Consider the following 20831-nt stretch of genomic DNA (forward strand, 5'->3'; position numbering starts at 1 on the left):
CCCTCTCTAATTCTTCTTCTTCTTCTTTTATAGTATTAGGGTTTTTTTAGATTTAGGAAGATTAGATCTTCTATTAGAACTTTGATTCAGATTCGTTTTGTAATTGATTCGAAGATTAATAAGAAAATTTCTTTTATTTTGTTAAGATTTGATTATGTTTAATGTTATTGAGATTCGATTTGATTTTCGTTATGATTTGATTGTGATTCAATTCGTATGGGCCTGGGCGGAGATTGAATTAGGGTTTGTCGTTGGGGGAGGAGCGGCGGCCGCTGCTGGCTTGGGAAGGAGGTCTAGGGTTTGCAAAGGTTTGGGGTGGTGAACAGGATCCGGGTCGTTTTGACCCGGTCCAACACATAACCCGCGCGCGTACTTGGGCCTCCAGTCTTTGGCCCGCTAATGCAATGCAAATGGCCCATTAACGTTTTTTTCGTGGTTCAGACTCAATTAACAAAAAACAACATAAATCAATATATTCTATTTAATTAATAAACTAAATAATAATAAACAATGATTTTTTTTTTTGATAACATGTTAAGTAATTTATATTAATATAAAACCTGATTAATTTTAATAAACCCAATAAAACTAATATTTATGGATTACTAATACTAACAAGTTTATGATTAATAAAAATACAAGTAGCTAATTTGTAATGAGCAAAATGGGCCTATTGGGCTCTAAACTTTTCTAAAACACACCCCTCTACTTTCTAAGAAGCAAAAGAGAATAAAGAAAACCAAAAAGCTCTTTGGATTTAGAGACTTTGCTATTTACATCGTTGCTTTATTTTAAGCCAGTTTTTTTATAGGAATTTTATAGGAGAGCGAATTTAATAATAGGTATATTAAATCCTATGGCTCCTAATTTTGAACGCCCTTAATAAACTGATAGATGCAAATTATGTCAGGTAAATTTTGGGGTATGACACCTAGCAGCAGCCCTTTTTCCTCACTAGTCCTATTAGTTAAAAAAAAGATGGAACTTGGCGTTTTTGTGTGGATTACCGCGTCTTGAACACAGTGACTATTAAAGACCGTTTTCCATCCTAACCATCGATGAATTGTTAGATGAATTAAACTCTGCTACAATTTTCACTAAGATAGACTTACGCTCAGGTTATCATCAGATTCGACTTGCATCAGAAGATACGCATAAGATAGCTTTCTGAACATTTGACGAGCATTATGAATTCCTTGCCAGCCCATTTGTCTTGACAAACGCCCCGTTGACATTCCAATCCGTAATGAATGACCTACTCAGACCTCACTTACGTAAATTTGTTTTGGTTTTCTTTGATGACATACTAATTTACAGTCCCAATTTCAGTGATCACTTAATTCATTTGCAGGTGGTGTTAGATTTATTGAAGTCCAATTCTTTTTATGCCAAACTTTCTAAGTGTGTTTTTGCAGCAGCTAAAATTGATTACTTGGGGCACGTTATTTCAATAGGTGGTGTTGCACCTGATCCTGAAAAAGTAAAGGCAATCTTGAATTGGCCTCAACCTCGATCACTCACGACTCTCAGGGGATTTTTGGGCCTCACCGGGTTCTATCGACGGTTGGTTAAGAATTACGCCACTCTCGCCGCTCCCCTCACCGATCTGTTACGTTCTACTAAGTTTCAATGGAGTACAGAGGCTAGTTTAGCCTTTACAAATTTGAAGCACAAGATGACCGACATGCCGGTTCTTGCCTTACCAAATTTTACAAAAACTTATTGTAGAAACGAATGCTTCGGGCATCTCCATTGGAGCTGTGCTTTCTCAGGACGGTCACCCCATCGCCTTCTTAAGCAAAAAGATGTGCCCCCGGATGCAAGCAGCTTCTGTGTATGTGAGAGAGATGTATGTTGTAACAGAAGCAGTTGAGAAGTGGCGTCAGTATCTTATAGGGCAACATTTTCATATTCATACTAACAAAAAAAAGCCTAAGGAACTTGCTGCTACAGAAGATACAAACACCTGAACAACAAAATGAACTTCTAAATTGCAAGGCTTTAATTTTGAAATTTTTTACAAATCTGGCCGTTCTAATCTGGTGGCAGACGCGCTCAGCAGACAATTTTCTCCAGATGATTCCTTGTTGTTGTCCCTCTCTTCGATTGTCCCTAATATCCTTATCAAACTACAACACTTCTATGCTTCCACCATTCCGGGCCTCAATACTGTCTAACTGAATAAACAATCAGGCAGCAACCTTAGTTCATTGAGGTTCAAAAATGGTTTACTTTTCTACAGAGACAAAATTTTCATACCTGACGAAATGGGTTTTCGTGGTTCTATTCTGCAAGAATATCACTCCACACCATCAGCAGGCCACTCGGGTGTAAAAGCTACAGTCGCTCGCATCTCCAACTCCTTCGCTTGGCCTGGTCTCTACCTCGAAGTAAAAGACTTTTTCAAACGTTGCTCAACCTGCCAACATAACAAATATCTGACTCAGAAAAAGAAAGGACTCTTACAACCTCTGCCTGTTCCTAATAATGTTTGGGAAGAACTTACCATGGATTTCATAACACACCTCCCAAATTCTTTTGGACACACTGTAATTTGGGTTATATGCGACCGACTCAACAAGTATGTGCATTTTCTGGCACTACTAACCAGCTTTACAGCTAAGGATCTAGCATCTCGTTACATGGTGGAAATTTTTCGTTTACATGGAACTCCAAAGTCGATTATTTCTGACAGGGACCCTCGGTTTTTGAGTACTTTCTGAAAATCCTTCTTCAAAGCTCAGGGGACTACATTAAAATACAACACTTCTTATCACCCAGAAACGGACGGACAAACTGAAGTCGTAAATAGGTCAGTAGAAACATACCTTCGTTGTTTTGTGGGTGACCATCCGAAACAGTGGTACCAGTTTCTTCACCTCGCAGAGTTTTGGTACAACACTTCCTATCACTCATCCATAAACATGCCTCCATTCAAAGCTCTGTATGATCGAGATCCGCCCAATCTCACAGATTTTCTCACCGATTCCTCACGCCTAGACCCCCTCGGGTTCTCCTTGCAACAACACACAAATCTTCTTGTCAAACTTAAAATGAACTTAAGAAAAAGTAGACAAGCAATGGAGAAACAAGCTAATAAAACTAGAATAGCTTACAGTTTTCAGCCTGGTGATTCAGTACTCCTTAAGCTCCAACCTTATCGTCAAACCACTGTTCAAAAGAGATCGTCAAAAAAACTAACAAAACGTTTTTTTGGACCCTTTAAAGTCATTAAGCGGGTCGGAGAAGTATCTTATTTGTTAGACTTACCATCATCTTCACATATCCACCCGGTGGTGCATGTATCTCTGTTGCGCCCATACTTTGGCTCAGAACCGGAATCAGACTTTTGTCCCCTCCCTCTCAACAGACCATTGGAATTTTTGGATTCCATCTCAGAGGAGGCGGATCTGACCACGATATCTTCCTCCTTGTGCGGACCTGCAAAAGAGTTGACAAATAGTCACGATTCTGCATCACAAAAGCCAAACAGAGGCATAAAAGATTCAGTTCCTAACTCACCTTCAGGCCAAGGAAGCTAAGCGCAGAACCCTCAGGATATCAGACTTGGAGTTAGTATGAAGAAGGCTCAGGGAATGGTGACTTTTTCTAAGTACTTACGAACGGATGGAGAACGGAGAAAGAAAGACAAGTTGAGAGAGAAGTGGTTGGTATCACCGAATGAAGCTCTCTATGGGGATAAAGTACTTTCAAATGCTGATACTAGTAACCTTAAGTCTTTGGCTTCACGTGACCATCAAGTGCACCCAGCGGTCCACTCTCTTGGTGCCACCTGTCCCACGCGTGCCACACATGTGAAGAGTCCCCAACGTCATTCTGCGACAGCCCCATGTGCTTCCCATACCGGCGCGTTGACCGATGCTACCTTTTCTGAATCCAGCCCCTCCGCGTCCCAAGGCACCAGCTGGCATCATCATAAAGATTTCCCCTCATGCTTATCTCCTTCTACGCAATCTGCACCACTCATTCAGATTTCCCCACTTTCCTATCAGAATACAGCTGTATCCAACTCTCCACAAAGTCCAACATTTTCTATTCCGGGCCCCTCAGTTGGCAGTTGCGGCCCAATCTGTTTTTACCCCATGCCCACTCACCTATGAACCTTGAGGACAAGGTTCTTAATGAGCCAATGAGTATTGTTAGGAAGCATGATAGGCCCATTAGAAGAAAGACCCAATCAGTTTTACTTAAAGACTTCTATTTAAAATAGGAGTGCTGTTAGTAGTTTTTTTAATTGAGATGCTTATTTATTTCAATTAAGTGGCCCATGGCCCATTTAGCTCTCTTTACCTTAGCTATATATTGTAATATCCTTTTGGAGGTTGAATTAAGAAGAAAGTTGTTTTATCATTTTTATCTCTTATGCATGTTAGATCTAGTGATTCCTTAGTATAGTCTATCATTGCTCATGTAATTTTTCCTGCGCTGATTGCTTGTCTTATTAAGACTTTAATACATAGTGTTGCTGCTGGGCTTTTGTGCCGTGGAACAAGTGAATCAAGAAAAATAGTAACATTGTATTCTCTTCTGCTTCCCACCACCTATTTTCTAAAATGCTTGTACCAATATCTCCAAAACTTGTGAGGAATGCTAGTGAGTCAGCTATGAAAAAGAAAGTTCCACGTCCTCCATTAAAAACAACAAATTATATCACACTTGAAGTGGAATTAGTTCCTATTTCATATTTGCCTTCCTTGTGCTCACCTTCGCCATACATTATTAACCACAAATGGTGTGGGCCGCATTTCTTCAAAATTTTGTCTGATGCTAGTGAGCTTTCCAAACAGAATAGTGAAACAATTGATGTTAAGAGCTTTGACACTGTGACTGGAATTTCTGCTGTTGATCTTAATTATATCTACATGAACAAATGCATTACGGAGTTATGTTTTGAAGAGTTAAAGTTGTTAGTCTTTAATGAAAATATAAATTATATTGGTGAGGATATTAATGTTGAATTGTTTCAACGTGAATATAAGTTATATATGTTAATTTGTTATGTGAGAAAAACAAATGGATAATACGGGAATTCTAGGTGTGAGTTTCTTTGGCATATCTACTATTATACTATGTTAGAAAAGCATATTACTGACACAGGACAGAAAGGTAATATGAGTATTCCCATTCATCTTTACCTTGGTATAGTTGATAAGCTTGGTTATTTGATTGACACTAGACTTATGGCCATTTATGATATTGCTTTTCTTACTCTTGTATCATATAAAATTGTTTTAACAAATCATTCTCTTGTTAAAGCAATTATTGGCTTCATTAAACCTCAAAGACTTGGACTTGTGGAAACTTCATTGTCCTTTAAGATTGATTATTGGTTGAAGATGGACATAAGAACTTATTTTGCTTGGATTGAGTGTCTCTTCAAAAAATTTCATGGATGGTCTTTTGCTTCCACTCTTTCAATTTATTTACTACTTTTTGGAGAAGTTTTCAAATTAATGGATGAAAATGGATCAAACAATCTGCATCTTTCTTATAAAGCTAGCACCACTGTGTTTGATTTTAACAAATGTGCTTGCAGCATTTTTCAATGCCAAATTCTCCTTATCCTTCAAATTGAGAAGTTTCTCTTGGTGAAATGGAGCACTTGTAGGATTCTTGAACCTCTTGAGGTTACTTTAGGGGACTTTTTGGTTCTACAATTATTTTGTACAACCTTGAGGACAAGGTTGTTTTTGAAGGTTTGAGTAATGATAGAATATGAAGTTATTTTTAGACTATTACGTCAAAAGGGAAATTTATCATAGTTGGGCCTTTATTTCAATTATTATTTAGATGGACTTTTTAGCCATTAGGTCTTTATGTTACTACCTACTAGTACTATTATATATGTAGTCTCGTTGAGAGATGAAAGGGATATCAAAAGAAATCAATGAAATTTATCTTATCTTTTATTTTAATTCTCTTAGTTTGTAGTGTTCTTCCCTTTTTATTGTAGAAAACCCCAATTCATAGTTTAGATAGGAATTGCTCCCTATCAGATGACCGGTGGTTAAGTTAGAGGAGCCATATATTTCTAGTCACAAGTTTGATTCTTTGTTGCAAAAGATGAAAATTGTTTTTAAATATTGAGATAACTTATAGGTTTGACTCATAGTGTGATTGATTTTTTTTAAAGCAAGAATCTATTGAAGGGAGCCAAAACTCCAAACAAAAACGAGTCAAAACATAACAAAAAGAAAATTACACAACCAAATACACCTATCCCAAGTATAGAAACGGGTTTTTGATAAACTCATAAAATTATTGTTGCGTATCGATAGTGTGATTGATATGTTTGTGGATTGAATTGAACGTCTTCTATTTTGATCAACCCAATAATGGCATCGACTCAGCCGGCTGATCCGGTCTAATTTTTTTCATAGATAACTCTTGTATTAAAGAAGATAAATAAGAGAAAGCAGGTAAATCAGAACCCAGCAAGAGCAATTACATACACATAGACGGGTTTTTAAACTACTCATAAAGATTACATCTAATTCTATCTTTGGCTTCTATCGTCGCTATCAAATACCGCATTATTGAAAATCAAATCATTTCGAACTATCCAAATGCACCACCAATGAGGAAACGCCCAACTAAATTGTTAAAACAATGGTGTATAACCATTTATTGACCTAAATTAAAAAGAACTAATAGTAAAAAATTATAAAATATTTACATTTATCTATAAAAATATTAGATAATGCTTTTGAGAAAATCATGACATTTGTACGATAATTTTTATAATTTTATCTCTGTTATTAAAAAAGGTATCTTTACACAATAAGATAGTCCTATTCATACGATAGTAAAACCAAACAATATAATCCATATATTATTACACATAAAATAAATGAGGTGATTGGAAGAAAATGATAATTATCATCCATTATTCATAATAATCTCCTTTGAACGTTGGTTTAAAATACTCACTAAAAATTTATTATAAAATATCCAGTGAAAAAAATGAAAAAAGAGTATAATATCTCTTTAAGATAAATTTATTTATGTTCGTCAAGTAAATTTATTTCTTTCGCCGTGTGTCGCTACCGCGAAAATTAACAGAGTCGCCACTAACATATTTATCCTGAAAAGGAAGGGAATGCCAGCAAACCACAAAACAAAACATCGGTCTCACGACCAGAGAAAAAGGGTAAGGGAGTCGGTTACGCGAGGGGAAGGTGCTAGCACCCCTCGCACCCATCGTACTCGATGGTATCCACGCTTGTGTCTAAATCTATGGGTGTGTAACAAATCTACGCTAATCTGGACTAAAATGAATGCAGAATGTAGGGAAAAGAAAAGAATATGCTCGCACGGGCCCTACCCCGTTGCCTACGTATCTGTTTTGCAGAATCAGAGCTACCGTAGCTCGGCTAACTAATTTCTATTTGTTTTGTGTTTTTTAGGTGAACAAGTTACATCCACACTCCGCTGCTCGACCTATGGAGACTTATGCTTGGGAATGGAGTGGAAATAACAAGCTCTTAAGAAAAGAAAAGCAAAGAGTGTGGTTTATGTTTTAAAGAATGCATGAGGAAAACCTAAGCTAAGGGGGAAAGCTTGCTACCTAATGTTATCATACAAAGGGTACCAGTCTAAACTAAGCTAACAACCTATGGGGAAAAAGGGGAAGCAAACAAGAATATCACACAAACGAGCTCCGCTCGTAAAGCAAACAAAACCAACGGTACTGACCGAATGGTAGAAAACCGGTCCCGCCATAGCCAAGGGGAGTGAATCACCTGAGTCAACCAAGCATTAGACCTCGTGAAAATGATCGGGCCATAGACAAGAGGAGTGAGTCCCTCTCAGCAACCAAGCCATCACGGATCTGAAAGGAAAACGATGCGTGCGTACACCGAGCATCAACGTAGAGCGACGCGAGCTATAGGAAATGCGGGGTCCGGCTACATGAACCTTTTTCCTGACATACTCGATAACAAGATCTTGTGCTGGTTCAGAAGCGAGCCACGCGTAGGGTGCGCATACTGAACGGACTCGATGAGACTGGGCGGGGGTTGATTGCTAACCCTTTCTGCATGTCTTCCATGAGGACTTAACGGAGTGCCATATAGGACTTATTACACCGTGACTCCCTGCCGCAAGGCACAAATGTAAACACACCAACAAAAACATAGCCTCTTTCGAGAACTTGGCCAGATGCATGTCTAAGTCCTACTTCTCATGTTAAAGGATGATGCGGAAAGCAGTAAAAGGGACAAGGAGACAATATCGAACGGATAGCAAATCCGCAATGAGCTAGCAAGCGTAAGCAGAGAAGTCCGGAATAATTCGCGTAAGCCATCATTAAGCAAAGCAAGTCAACATCGTCGTGAAAGTAAATCACGAGCGATATGTGGTGCGTATAAGACACAACCACATAAGCAACCTGCAAGATAAATAATCCAGACAATACAATAGTATACATCTCAATGAATGAGAGATCAGGTGACTGGCATTGAAAATAGGCTCGTGTCCCACAAATAAAGTGGAACACGAAGCAAGTCAAATTGCACTCAAAGTGAATTCGTGTCCCACAGATAAAGTGGAACACAGAGTAAATTGAATCGCCATCGAAGCTATCTCAACGTACCTCGCACATCTCGCACACTCATTAGAAATAACAAGGAAACACGCTACAGAAAATACTAGCAAAATATTTAATCAAACATCATATTTTTCATGGCATTTTATAAAAGAATTAGAACTAAACTATGTACAAAAACAATTAAATTCTAACAAACAAAAGATATTACATGTTTTTTTATTATCTAAAACAAACATAGAAAACAAAATTTAATTCTAACTAAAAAAGATTGCATGTTTTTGTATTGTCTATGTCAAAGGAAATTAACAAAGAATATTGTTTTTCAAGGCATTTTATCTAAAAGTAATAGAATCAAACTATGTAACAAAATATAAAAAATCTAATCAAAAATTATATGATTTTACATTTTTATCATGCTTAAATGCTATCAAAGAAAACTAAGAGAAATCCTAATTTTAATATGAAAAGAAATGGATCCAGGGGAGTATAATGTCGCAACAGTGGTGCAGAGAGTTATCCAGGCGCAGGGCCCATTGCTGATGGTCCAAACAGAATTGTTTTTGTTCAGTTTCCATTTAGCACAAAAAAGGGAGTGTGATTGAGCTTAGGGGAGGCATAGCAAATCGTATGGCCCAAGGAGACTATTCAGGTTTTAATCCACATTCAGATTTTATTATGATTTCACTAATCAGATTTTATGCTAATTACTCTTCAGATTTCCTTAATCAAACAGTCAAGACCTTAATTAAAAGAAATAGGAACAAAGAAAGGGGCTAGGGTCTTACGCTGAACACGAAGCCTCCTTCCTTCGACACCGACGGCGGTGCGGCGCTAGAGAAGGCTCGTCTCCGATCGGCATCTCACTCTCTCGTCTCCGATTCAATCTTTCTCTCGCTTTTCTCGTTTCAAGCTCCCTCTCGATTCAAGTTTCAATTCGTCTCCGATTTGACTCAACTATATCCGCCACAATCTCTGCTTCAACTCCGATTCGATCCGCCGGAGAATGTCTAACGTCTCTTCCACGGTGCTAATGAGAAGGAAACTCCACCGTTAAAGTCAGGTATCTCTCTAATCGCGCGCTTCTTTGATTCCTCTCTTCCTTTTTTCTTTCATTTGCGGCAAAGCTGTTGTCGTAGCATGGTAATGATTAGGGGTGGCAAACGGGCATGCCCGCCCCGTTTAGGCCCCCCCCGCAAAAGCCCGCGAAAAAATGGGGCGGGGCGGGGCGGGCTTTTTTAAGAGTGCGGGTCTAAAACCTTGCCCCGTCCCGCAAAAAAGTGAGGGCGGGGCGGGGAAAGCCCGCGGGCATTCGGCTTTTTAGGCCTAAAAATAGTAAAATTCTATGAAAAAACAAATGCCCGCAAAAGCCCACAAAAAAACGGGGCGGGGCGGGGCGGGCACATTAAAGAGAGCGGGCCTAAAACCTTGTCCCGCCCCGCAAAAAAGTGCGGGTAAAACAGGCTTTCCCCGCGGGCCGGGCCCGTTTTGCCACCCCTAGTAATGATGATGTCGTTGTGGTGATGTTTCTGCAAAAGGTTTGATTAACAGTGATGAACACCAGGGCCGGTCCCAACTTTTTAGAGGCTCAGGGCGAATAAAAAAAAAGACCTCTAACAAAAATAAATTTTTTTTACTCGCAAAAAAATTCCGAAGATAAGATCAAAATTGATAGACAACGAACACCGTCTCAAAGAAATGAAAGTGGTGTTTTTTCTTACTTCAGTTGCGGAAAACTGAATCATATGACTAAAAGATCTAGGAGTAAGTTAAAACAATGTCTTGACTCTAATTTCGCAGGTTTACTGGTAAGAAATTATGACTAATAAGAAATTTATTTCCATAATTAAAAAAAATAATAAATCAAAACACAAATAATAATGAATTTGATTTCATCATAAAAATTTGATAATAAATAAGTTAATTGTATCATAAACTTTTAAATATTTAATTATAACATAAATAATATCTAAAATTTATAGTAAATAATTTTAATTGTAACATATAAGTAATTCCTAAAATTTATACTAAAATGAATTTGATTAAAAATCTCAATTTTAATTGATTGTATAAAAAAATTTATAATTAAAATTTAAGAAATATTAATTGTCATTTATATGGCACTACTTAACATTACCTCTACTTTTATTTACCACAAGTACAAAATGATAATTAAAAATATGGCAGCATTGAAAGAATAAATGAAAAAAAAAAGATAATTAAAAATATGGCAGCGATGGAAGAATAAATGAAAGAAAAATGATAATTAAAAATATGGCAGCAATGAAAGAACAAATGAAAAAAATGATAGTTAAAAATATGGTATTAGAGTGTTTCGAACTGGTTACAGTAATATTTTAAATAGAGGTCTTAACCACTGCATCACAAGCAATTAGCTGTTTGTAATTTCGGTCATAAATATATATTTTATAATTACAGTATTATAATTTTTTAATTATACCTCTCAAATTGAGGCCCCCACTTTTTTTGAGGCCCTGGGTTGTGGGCCTGCTTGCCCTGGCCCAGGGCCGGCCCTGATGAACACATCCTTTCAGTGAAGGTTGAAGAATTGAGGGATGATTGAAGATGATGAAGATTGTTGAAGTTGTTACGATTCGGTTACAAGTTTCGTTCTCAAAGTCTCACAATCTCACGATCCAATTTTTTGTTAACTATTTTCTTCTGATTGCTGTTACAGATGAATGAATTGCAGAGAGTGAAGGTTTGTTACGTTTCCGTTTCTCTTTCTTTCTGATTTTCTTTCAATTTTCTGATTCTCAACCTCTTGTTCTTCTCCTTGAATTCAGAGTTGATGAAGATGATGATGAAGGTTGCGAATGATTCGGTTCCGCAGAGATGAAGAAGAGGTCGATTGAAATTTCAGATTATCGAGACGTGAAAATGAATTGATGAATGAGCGTAGTTGCTGAATCGTTGATTGATTGAGAGTTTTCTGTGTGATTTTCTGGTTGAAGATTGGAGAAAGGTTTGTTGAATTTCTGCAGATTGGTGAATTGTGGAAGATGAAGATTGAAGAGAATCTGGATCGGTGAAGATGAAGATTCAATGGTGAGAGAAAAAGTTTGTTACGTTTCGGTTTCGTTTTCTCCTCTGAAATTCTGTTATCTTTTCTTGCGTTTTTTCTTGTTAATTTTTCGGTTAATTCTGGTTTATTGCAGGTTTGAACATGGCTTGCAGGTCCGAACCGGTTGGTTTGGCTAAAATTCTCGGTTCTCGAAGACTGGTTTGTTCAAGCTTGTTTCTGTAGCAGCAGTCTAGCACCTGTATTACTGAATCTTTTTGTGAGAATAAAGTCGAAGGTTGGTTTGAGACGACAAGGCTGCGGTTTTTGGGCTTAGAAATCTAGTTTATGGGCTTTGATTTATTTTGTAGTATATGGACTTTGAATGGTGTAATATATCTGGATAATCTTTTTGTGAGAATAAAGTCGAAGGTTGGTTTGAGACGACAAGGCTGCGGTTTTTGGGCTTAGAAATCTAGTTTTTGGGCTTTGATTTATTTTGTAGTATATGGACTTTGAATGGTGTAATATATCTGGATATTTTTGAATATGGTATAGGATTTGTGTAATTTTTGTAGTGAATGAAATAATGGATGGATATTATCTTGAAATGAGTTTTGAAGGAATTTTGTGATGAATTTGGATTAAGAAAAATGAATGGGCTTTGCTTTTATAATCGGAACTCCAAGCAATTCAATACCACCATAATCTGACTTTATTTGCACATTAAGAACTCATGGCCATAAGTGGTTTTTAATCAATTCAAATCTTCAATCTAACGAAAACTTGTCTTCGATTCCAAAACCACAAATGATTTGCATTTCAAGCAGCCAATCCCTTTGAAAGAAAGCACAATGATACCTTGATGAATAAAAGTGTCTTGGATGAAATTTGAAAAATAAAACCAGTTAGATAATCAAATCAAATTCGTCCTCGAATCAATATGGCCCTAATTCAATCTCAATTCCTTAACTCAGACCAAACTTGTATAATTGAAAGTATAAGGGTGCCTTGAACAATCTTTGAAGATGAATTTGACTTGAAGCATAAAAGCAACCTCAACATACAATCCAATTAACCTCGGTTGGATTTCAACAAACTCAAACATTCAGATGAGAAACTCTTTATTATTTTTTCTTCGATTTTTGGGAGACGAAATAAACGTCTACCGTTACTTATAGCATATAAAAGAGGGCAAATTTTGGGGTGCAACACCATGGAACTATAATTAGTTGTGTGGTGATGGTGAAAGATCAAAAACTGATCTCCAATAAGGCAACACATAGATAGACTTGCAAGGCTAGCACTCAAACGCTTAAGTCAGTTCAGGATTCAAGATGCGTGTGAAAATTTGAAAGTGTACCTTCTTTTTGAGTGGGATGACTTTATACCTTAGGTTATTTGGAGTGGGTTGGCATTAATTTGAGGCATAGCTATTTGGTTGTGTGACCGGCAAAGAACAGTTTCCCCCAAGGCTTGTTGGGCGTTACTGAGTCGGGATGTCTTGGTAGTCGTGGTCGGACTTTAAGGATGTCATTAGCTTTTTGCTAAAAGTAGAAACACTTAAAGTCAATTGAAAAAGCAGCAGAGAACTGGTGCATTAAATGTCTTTCTATCATCGAAACGCTTCACTGCTTCCCTATTTAAGGTGTTTGAGTATTCTTTCCCTTCATAACCTTTGATGAGATAGCTAGCTGGCCTATCTTCATACCTCTTTCATGCTTTTAATATGGCCAATTGATTATAAAAGATAGATTTTCCCCAAAGTATCCTTTCGCTTTCTTGCAATTTCACATTAATTTCCTCTTTCTGGATATAGCTACCAGTTTCCTTGCTAAGGCGTTTAGAGATTATGTTTCTTGTTTATCTCTGATCTCACCTTCTATCTTTTTCCCATCAACAAATATATGTCATTGTCTTTTTTTGTGTATTATTATGGCCAACCCACAGATGTACCTATAAACGATGCCTTTGAGCAAACCAACAAAGGGTCATCATCATCAATACGAGTGATGTCTGACGTACCAAGTCTGCGAATAAGATGTGAAAAATATGATTTGGGTCTTCTATTTAGACACATTATCGAACTAGTGCCTTAAAACATGGAATGGAAATAATACAGCGACGAAGAAGTTGAGATGAGATTAGTAAAAGGATAACGAAACACGTGTAAATGACAGGTTAACCACACTTCAGCCTTATCCGCTTTGTATTTTTCCATGAAAATACAAGAAGGATATTAAGGTTTGTTTAAAACATAAATGTTAGGGTTATTATGTACTGGGGTGAGATAGTTTTATTTTTATGGCAGTAAACTCTTCATGTCGGTTTTCCTTAAAACCGTGGGAAAAATGAATTATAAAATAAGGGTGTCTTTTTGGTTCTAAATAAAACTTAAAATTGTTGGAGTTGGAAATAGAAGGTAAGATCCTAAGCTATTTGATAACGGTCTTTTAAAAAATCGAGGGATAAGTAATAATCTAAAATAAATAAATAAATGACACATTACAGGTTATTTGACCTTGTATTTTCATTAGTTTGAGGTGAAAGCGTTGACATGAAATGTAATATTTGTAGTAGTTGATGTAAGAATAATTTCAAAAACTTGAAGAATATTAATCTTAGTAGAGTAGTTGGTCAAAAGCGAGAACTATTGGCTCGAGTTAATGGAATTCAGAGGCTAACACAAATTGGTCGAGATAATAAATTTCTGCATAAATTACACTTCAAGCTTTAGCTTGATCTGTAAAAAATTCTTCAACAAGTAAAGCTTATATTGTTTCAGTATTCTCGAACGAAGTGGCTTTGTGATGAGGGTCGTAATACAAAGTACTATCATTTGAAAATTATTAATAGGAGATGGAAAAATCATATTCAAATGCTCAGCGACACAAATGGTATGTGGGTGGAAGATATTTTACCAACTTCAAGCTATGGGCACCTCTTTTTACAAAAATCTTTTTATTAAGTCTTCTATAAAAGGATACGTGGTTCCCGACATTGGTTTCTTATCTTGAAGGTTTCCAAGATTCTTTCAATCTTTGAAGTATATATGTGAATTATATGGCAATTAGGTGGGAGGTTTTTGATATGGGATAGTGGAAAGCACTTGGCCTAGATGGCTATTCTACTTGTTTTTATCAAAATATCAAGTATGTCATTGGATCAAATACTTGTAATTTTGTCAAGAAACTATGGACCAATCGAAAAGCGCTTGTGGAGATTACTTAAACACACACAAATATATATATATATATATATATATATATATATATATATATATATATATATATATATATATATATATATATATAGGGGACGACTCAAGTGAGAACACTTGGTTATTATGAGAAATGAGAACAATGAATCACGACCATTAAATTTGATTTTAATGGACTGGATTGATTTCTCTTTCTAAGATCCTTAATATTTAATGGACTGGATCTTAGAAAGAGAAACCAATCCAGTCCATTAAAATCAAATTTAATGGTCGTGATTCATTGTTCTCATTTCTCATAATAACCAAGTGTTCTCACTTGAGTCGTCCCCTATATATATATATATATATATATATATATATATATATATATATATATATATATATATATATATATATATATAGGGCATATCATATGAGAATGCTTTTTTTATATGAGAATGTGAGAATGAATCTGAACCATTGGATTTTAAAATAAATGGTGAAGATTATAGATGAATCTTTTTTTTCTCTTTCCTATATTTTGAAATAAATGATGTAGGAGAGAGAAAAAAAGATTCACTCATAATCTTCACCATTTATTTTAAAATCCAATGGTTCAGATTCATTCTCACATTCTCATATGATATGCCCTATATATATATATATATATATATATATATATATATATATATATATATATATATATATATATATATATATATATATATATATATATATATATATATATATATATATATATATATATATATAAAATTCCTATTGTATCACATCCTGAATTTATTATTCATATCCAACTCATCTCTAGTTAATAATTTGTATAAGATTATTAGCAACACTATTGTTAAAAGGTTGAAGATTATAATTTCTCAAATTGTTTCTCCCACATCTACTATCTATATATCTACTATCTACATATTACTAATTAATTGACCAATCTTCCTATTTTGCCTTTTCCACTCAAAAATTTAACACTGCAATTTGGATACAATGGTAACTAACAAATTAATCATCCACTTTTTTACTTTTTAGACATAATGCACCAATGTCAACTTCTCACTGGTCCAAATTAAAAAACTACTCCATCTCACATTTGAGCACCACTTATCAATGCTTCATTCTCCCTTTTTTTTCATTCTCTCTCTTTAAACTTTCACGTCAGTCTCTAGCTTTTGCCTATATCCATTCAGAATTCAAAATTCAAAATTCAAAATTCAAAATTCAAAATTAATTTCCTTCAACCTAGACACTACAAACTCTCTTTCTCCTTCAAGATTTCGACTTTCTCAATCAACAGGTAATGCCATTCTAAGACATTCAACTCTCTGCTACATCAGTTTAATCATAGCATCAAACTTTTCCTATGCTTACTCACTCTATTTTCCCTCTTGCAAAGTTAACACATAAATACGATAATAAAATATTTAATTCTACGGGTCACTATCAATATGATCACTATTTTATTTTAATGACCTTCATCTTTTTTTTCAAATTTTAAAATTTTCTTTTTTTTTCTCTCTATTTTATTGGACCTTTTTTCTTTTTATTTATTTAATTATTTAATACGATTGCATTTTATGATAATTGTTCATTTTGTAATTAAATATCTCATTTCAAATTTTATATGTGTTTTTAAATATATTTTATACCATAACAAATAAATTTACCCGTGCGGAAGCAAGAGTATCTTACTAGTTAAATAAAAATATAAATATTAAATACTTTGATAAGTGAGAGAATCATAATCATAATGTTTTATGATATTCTGTTCAAATATAGTGTCCAACTTATTTTAAGTATTTATTTAAAACTCAATGTGAAGACCCTTGAACCTTCTCATAACCCAAAAATAGTGGAACTAGAGCTAACAACGGTCATGCAAATATATAGGGCCGGCTCTGGGCCAGGGCAAGCAGGCCCACAGCCTAGGGTCTCAAAAAAAGTGGGGGCCTCAATTTGGGAGGTATAATTAAAAAATTATAATATTGTAATTATAAAATATATATTTATGACCGAAATTACAAACAGCTAATTGCTTGTAATACAGTGGTTAAGACCTCTATTTAAAATGTTACTGTAACCAGTTCGAAACACTCTAATACCATATTTTTAACTATCATTTTTTTCATTTGTTCTTTCATTGCTGCCATATTTTTAATTATCATTTTTTTTTTCATTTATTCTTCCATCGCTGCCATATTTTTAATTATCATTTTTTTTTCATTTATTCTTTCATTGCTGCCATATTTTTAATTATCATTTTGTACTTGTGGTAAATAAAAGTAGAGGTAATGTTAACTAGTGCCATATAAATGACAATTAATATTTCTTAAATTTTAATTATAAATTTTTTTATACAATCAATTAAAATTGAGATTTTTAATCAAATTCATTTTAGTATAAATTTTAGGAATTACTTATATGTTACAATTAAAATTATTTACTATAAATTTTAGATATTATTTATGTTATAATTAAATATTTAAAAGTTTATGATACAATTAACTTATTTATTATAAAATTTTTATGATGAAATCAAATTCATTATCATTTGTGTTTTGATTTATTATTTTTTTTAATTATGGAATTAAATTTCTTATTAGTCATAATTTCTTATCAGTCAGGTAAACCTGCGAATTAGAGTCAAGACGTTGTTTTAACTTACTCCTAGATCTTTTAGTCATATGATTCAGTTTTCCGCAACTGAAGTAAGAAAAAACGCCACTTTCATTTCTTTGAGGCGGTGTTCGTTGTCTATCAATTTTGATCTTATCTTTGGAATTTTTTTGCGAGTAAAAAAAATTTATTTTTGTTAGAGGTCTTTTTTTTTTATTCGCCCTGAGCCTCTAATAAGTTGGGACCGGCCCTGCAAATATAGATGAATGAAAAAAAACTCTCTTTTGTGGGGAAGCATACCTATTAGAATGAGCGAATTTACATTTAATAGGAAGATCGAATATTAACTTAAACTAGATAAAAAATGTTTTGAGGTTTTAACTTAAACTATTTTATGTGATTGTTCAAATCCCATTAATAATTCAGACCCCTCATGATCCAAAACATTTTGAATTTACATGTGAAAACGAATGTTTACATAACCAACCGCACATACAATTATGAATTAATGTTGGAAACATTTTCTGAGTTTGGTGTAATCGTTGTAATCAGGTACCCCTTGTACTTTTCTCTTTAATTCTATTGCCAATAAAAAATAGTGTGAATTCATAGCACAAATAAGGGACAATTGAAGAAAAACAAATTAAACGGAAACTATTTGAAATGAACAACATCTCCCAATTCAATGAGTACAAAACCAAGAGTGTCTCTTAATCTAGGGTGATCCAAATTAACGGCCGCGGTTCATAGTAAAAATTAACTATAAAATATTTTTCATCATAAAAATGGTTTATAAATGATATCAATATTGGCGCCTTTTATAAAGGGTTTGTTGTGATCGATATCGGAGCCTTTTATTACTGTTTTGTTGCGACTGTTTTTGCGGTAACAAACTGTTTTCTGAAACTCCGGGATTGAGCACTTGTCCAATAAAGAGTATTGTTCCAGAGCAATTTTCCCTAATAAAAAACATGAAAGGGTGGTCGGCTACAAAGTCTATCGGAGGCGGTAGTGGTTTGAAATGCCGACAACCTGTTCCCCTAAGTCCAGTACTGGTCGCTGCAGCAGCTTCAGTTCCTCTTTCATTTACTACAATATAAGATTTGTGATATATTGCCGAAACATAAAGTTTTTCACCTATAGGAGAGTCCTCTACCATTTTTGTCAAACCTCCACCTGCTTCAGAGAAAGGTAAAACCACTCCTAGCTCCTTCAACATGCTAGAAGTTTCAAGATCAAAAGAAATATTGAATCTTGGAATTCTAAAGTCACCTACTGGCACGGAATTTCTAGGACATGTATGCTCCAAAAATTCAGAATCAGAAGCAACCTTTTCAATCAAAGCTAACAATCCATCTTTTGCATCAGGAAGATATAAGTAAATAGAGAAATTAGGCCTATCCCGACGATTATATGACTTACCTCCCTTATAGAAAAGTTGAAGGACTTTAAAACCATCAAAAACGCTAATAAATTGTCTCTGCTTACTCGTCATGAAGGGAACTTTAACTGAGCTGCCATTGAGAAGGTAAAAATCATAGTCTTTTGTTTTTGATATATCAAACTCTGCCCGCCATGCTCCTTTGAAATATAGTGCATTTGCAAAGATAAGTTTGGTTAAGCTATCAACTGCACCAGGTGGAAGTAGATTCTTTATAAGACCTTTGGTCTCTTTTTCTGCCCATAAATTCACTTTATTTCTCACTTTATTCTTCTTTGGAGAACAAATGTTTGGCTATGGACAGTGAAACCTTCGTTAGGTTGGTGATTGATTTGGCGAGGAGATTCATTCTTATTCTGATTGTAAAACACTAGAGAGGTTGAAAAGACAGTAGCTTGCTAAACCCTAAACCCTTAATTATTTATATAAAAGGTGCCATGCTAATTAAATTACTCAAAAATATAAGGGGCCAATAATGAGAGACGGCTAAAAATATTGAAGGCCAAAGATGTTTAGAAAAAGTTTTGTACCTAAGAGAGAAAGAATCAAGGGATGAAAAAGCATAGTTATATTGCAATCAATACTAATGAATACAAACAATAACGGAATTTTCAAGTTTAGTATTAAATACAATAAAGAGATATTCTATTCTAAATTAAATTTAAAAATATATATATTTTATAATGTACACATAATACTTTGTCAAACATTTAAAAAACATAAGAATTTTTTTTATAACAAATGACCAAATTTGGAGTTATTAATTATTATTAGAAAATAGGATATGCATAGAAAATATAAATTAATTTTATTCACCTAATCACCGCGGAATCCACCAAATAAAACTGTAATTTTCAAGGAATTGATACAACATAGTTGAGTTATAAATTTTTATTAGACCATATTGTAAAATTATTTTATACCGTCAGTTATAGCAATGTTTTAAAATCCAAACGAGTGATAACCTCATTAATGCATTGGAATACTAGGCGAGTAGTCAGATCAGGGGGTCAGTAATTGACCTGTATAATTGTTTACCCCACACTAAAAGAAATATAATTTTATTTTATGTTCGCTACTAATTTTTAACATAACTTAATCTTAATTTTTATCTTATTATTTGAAGAGCATATTTTAAGATTTTTAATATTATAACTATTTTATATTGAAAAATGTTTATTATAGGTTAGATAACGTTTTATTATGTTTAATATTATTAATTTATTATTTAAATATTTATTTCATATTTAATAAATGATCTATTATATATTTTTTATTAAAATTATTTAAATAACTTTTTAAAATTATTTATTATATATTAGTTACTATTTATTTTATCAATTAATATATTTAAATAACTTCCATTGGTTATATATTTCATTTACACTTGTGTTCGTGATGGTTGGAACAGGCGGCCAACGACGACTACTTTTTTTTTTTTAATAAGCAATGGGATTAAAAGTAGTATTATGGATACTCCAAACCAAGGAGAACAAAGGGAAAACTCCTACTACTCAAAACAATTGAGAGGAAGGATATTCCAAATGTGAAAATTACAATTATCCCTAATGGCATAAAACGATTGAAGCCAATTCCATGAGAATAAAACTATCCTCGTGTTTACGGTGATTTCCGGTAAACAACCGCTAGTCTTCCAAACTATAATAAATATGATTTGGTTACTTGCAGGATCGACTAGATTGATCCTAGGACACATAGTCAAGAAGATTGTTATCAATGTTTGTTCGAACCATATTCATTATTTGTCTTCTTCAATAAGCGTTGTTCGATTAACAGAACAAATAGTCTTGACAATCACTTTGTTACATATAAATGTGACTTCGACGAAGTGACATGACATAAAAAATTAAAAGGACAATTGAAACGTAAAGAATCTTAAACTGCAGAAATATAAAAGACTTTGAAAGTAAATAGCGTGAAAGTAATTCGAAAGTAAATGACGTTAAAG

At 34.3% G+C, this 20831-nt stretch overlaps 2 protein-coding genes across 2 annotated transcripts in view; one reads left to right on the forward strand and one right to left on the reverse strand.

Annotated features, from left to right (window-relative positions):
• Positions 1–2924: 2924 nt before the first annotated feature.
• LOC131657833 (uncharacterized) lies at positions 2925–3542 on the forward strand. Its single transcript, XM_058927191.1, has one exon. It carries the CDS (start codon positions 2925–2927, stop codon positions 3540–3542), a length of 618 nt encoding a protein of 205 aa, XP_058783174.1.
• Positions 3543–18129: 14587 nt separating this feature from the next.
• LOC131660888 (serpin-ZX-like) overlaps positions 18130–20831 on the reverse strand; it is a 54095-nt gene continuing 51393 nt past the window's right edge. Inside the window, exon 3 of the mRNA XM_058930252.1 lies at positions 18130–19135. Coding sequence (XP_058786235.1) covers positions 18224–19135 — 912 coding nt within the window. The 3' untranslated portion in view covers positions 18130–18223. The remainder of the gene's footprint in view (positions 19136–20831) is intronic.

The sequence above is a fragment of the Vicia villosa genome, linkage group LG3 (assembly GCF_029867415.1).
Source record: "Vicia villosa cultivar HV-30 ecotype Madison, WI linkage group LG3, Vvil1.0, whole genome shotgun sequence".
In the NCBI taxonomy this organism is placed as follows: Eukaryota; Viridiplantae; Streptophyta; class Magnoliopsida; order Fabales; family Fabaceae; genus Vicia; species Vicia villosa.

Bases quoted from the DNA above. Each gene is read 5' to 3' on its own strand.
- LOC131657833 (XM_058927191.1), top strand. From the start codon at position 2,925: ATGCCTCCATTCAAAGCTCTGTATGATCGAGATCCGCCCAATCTCACA.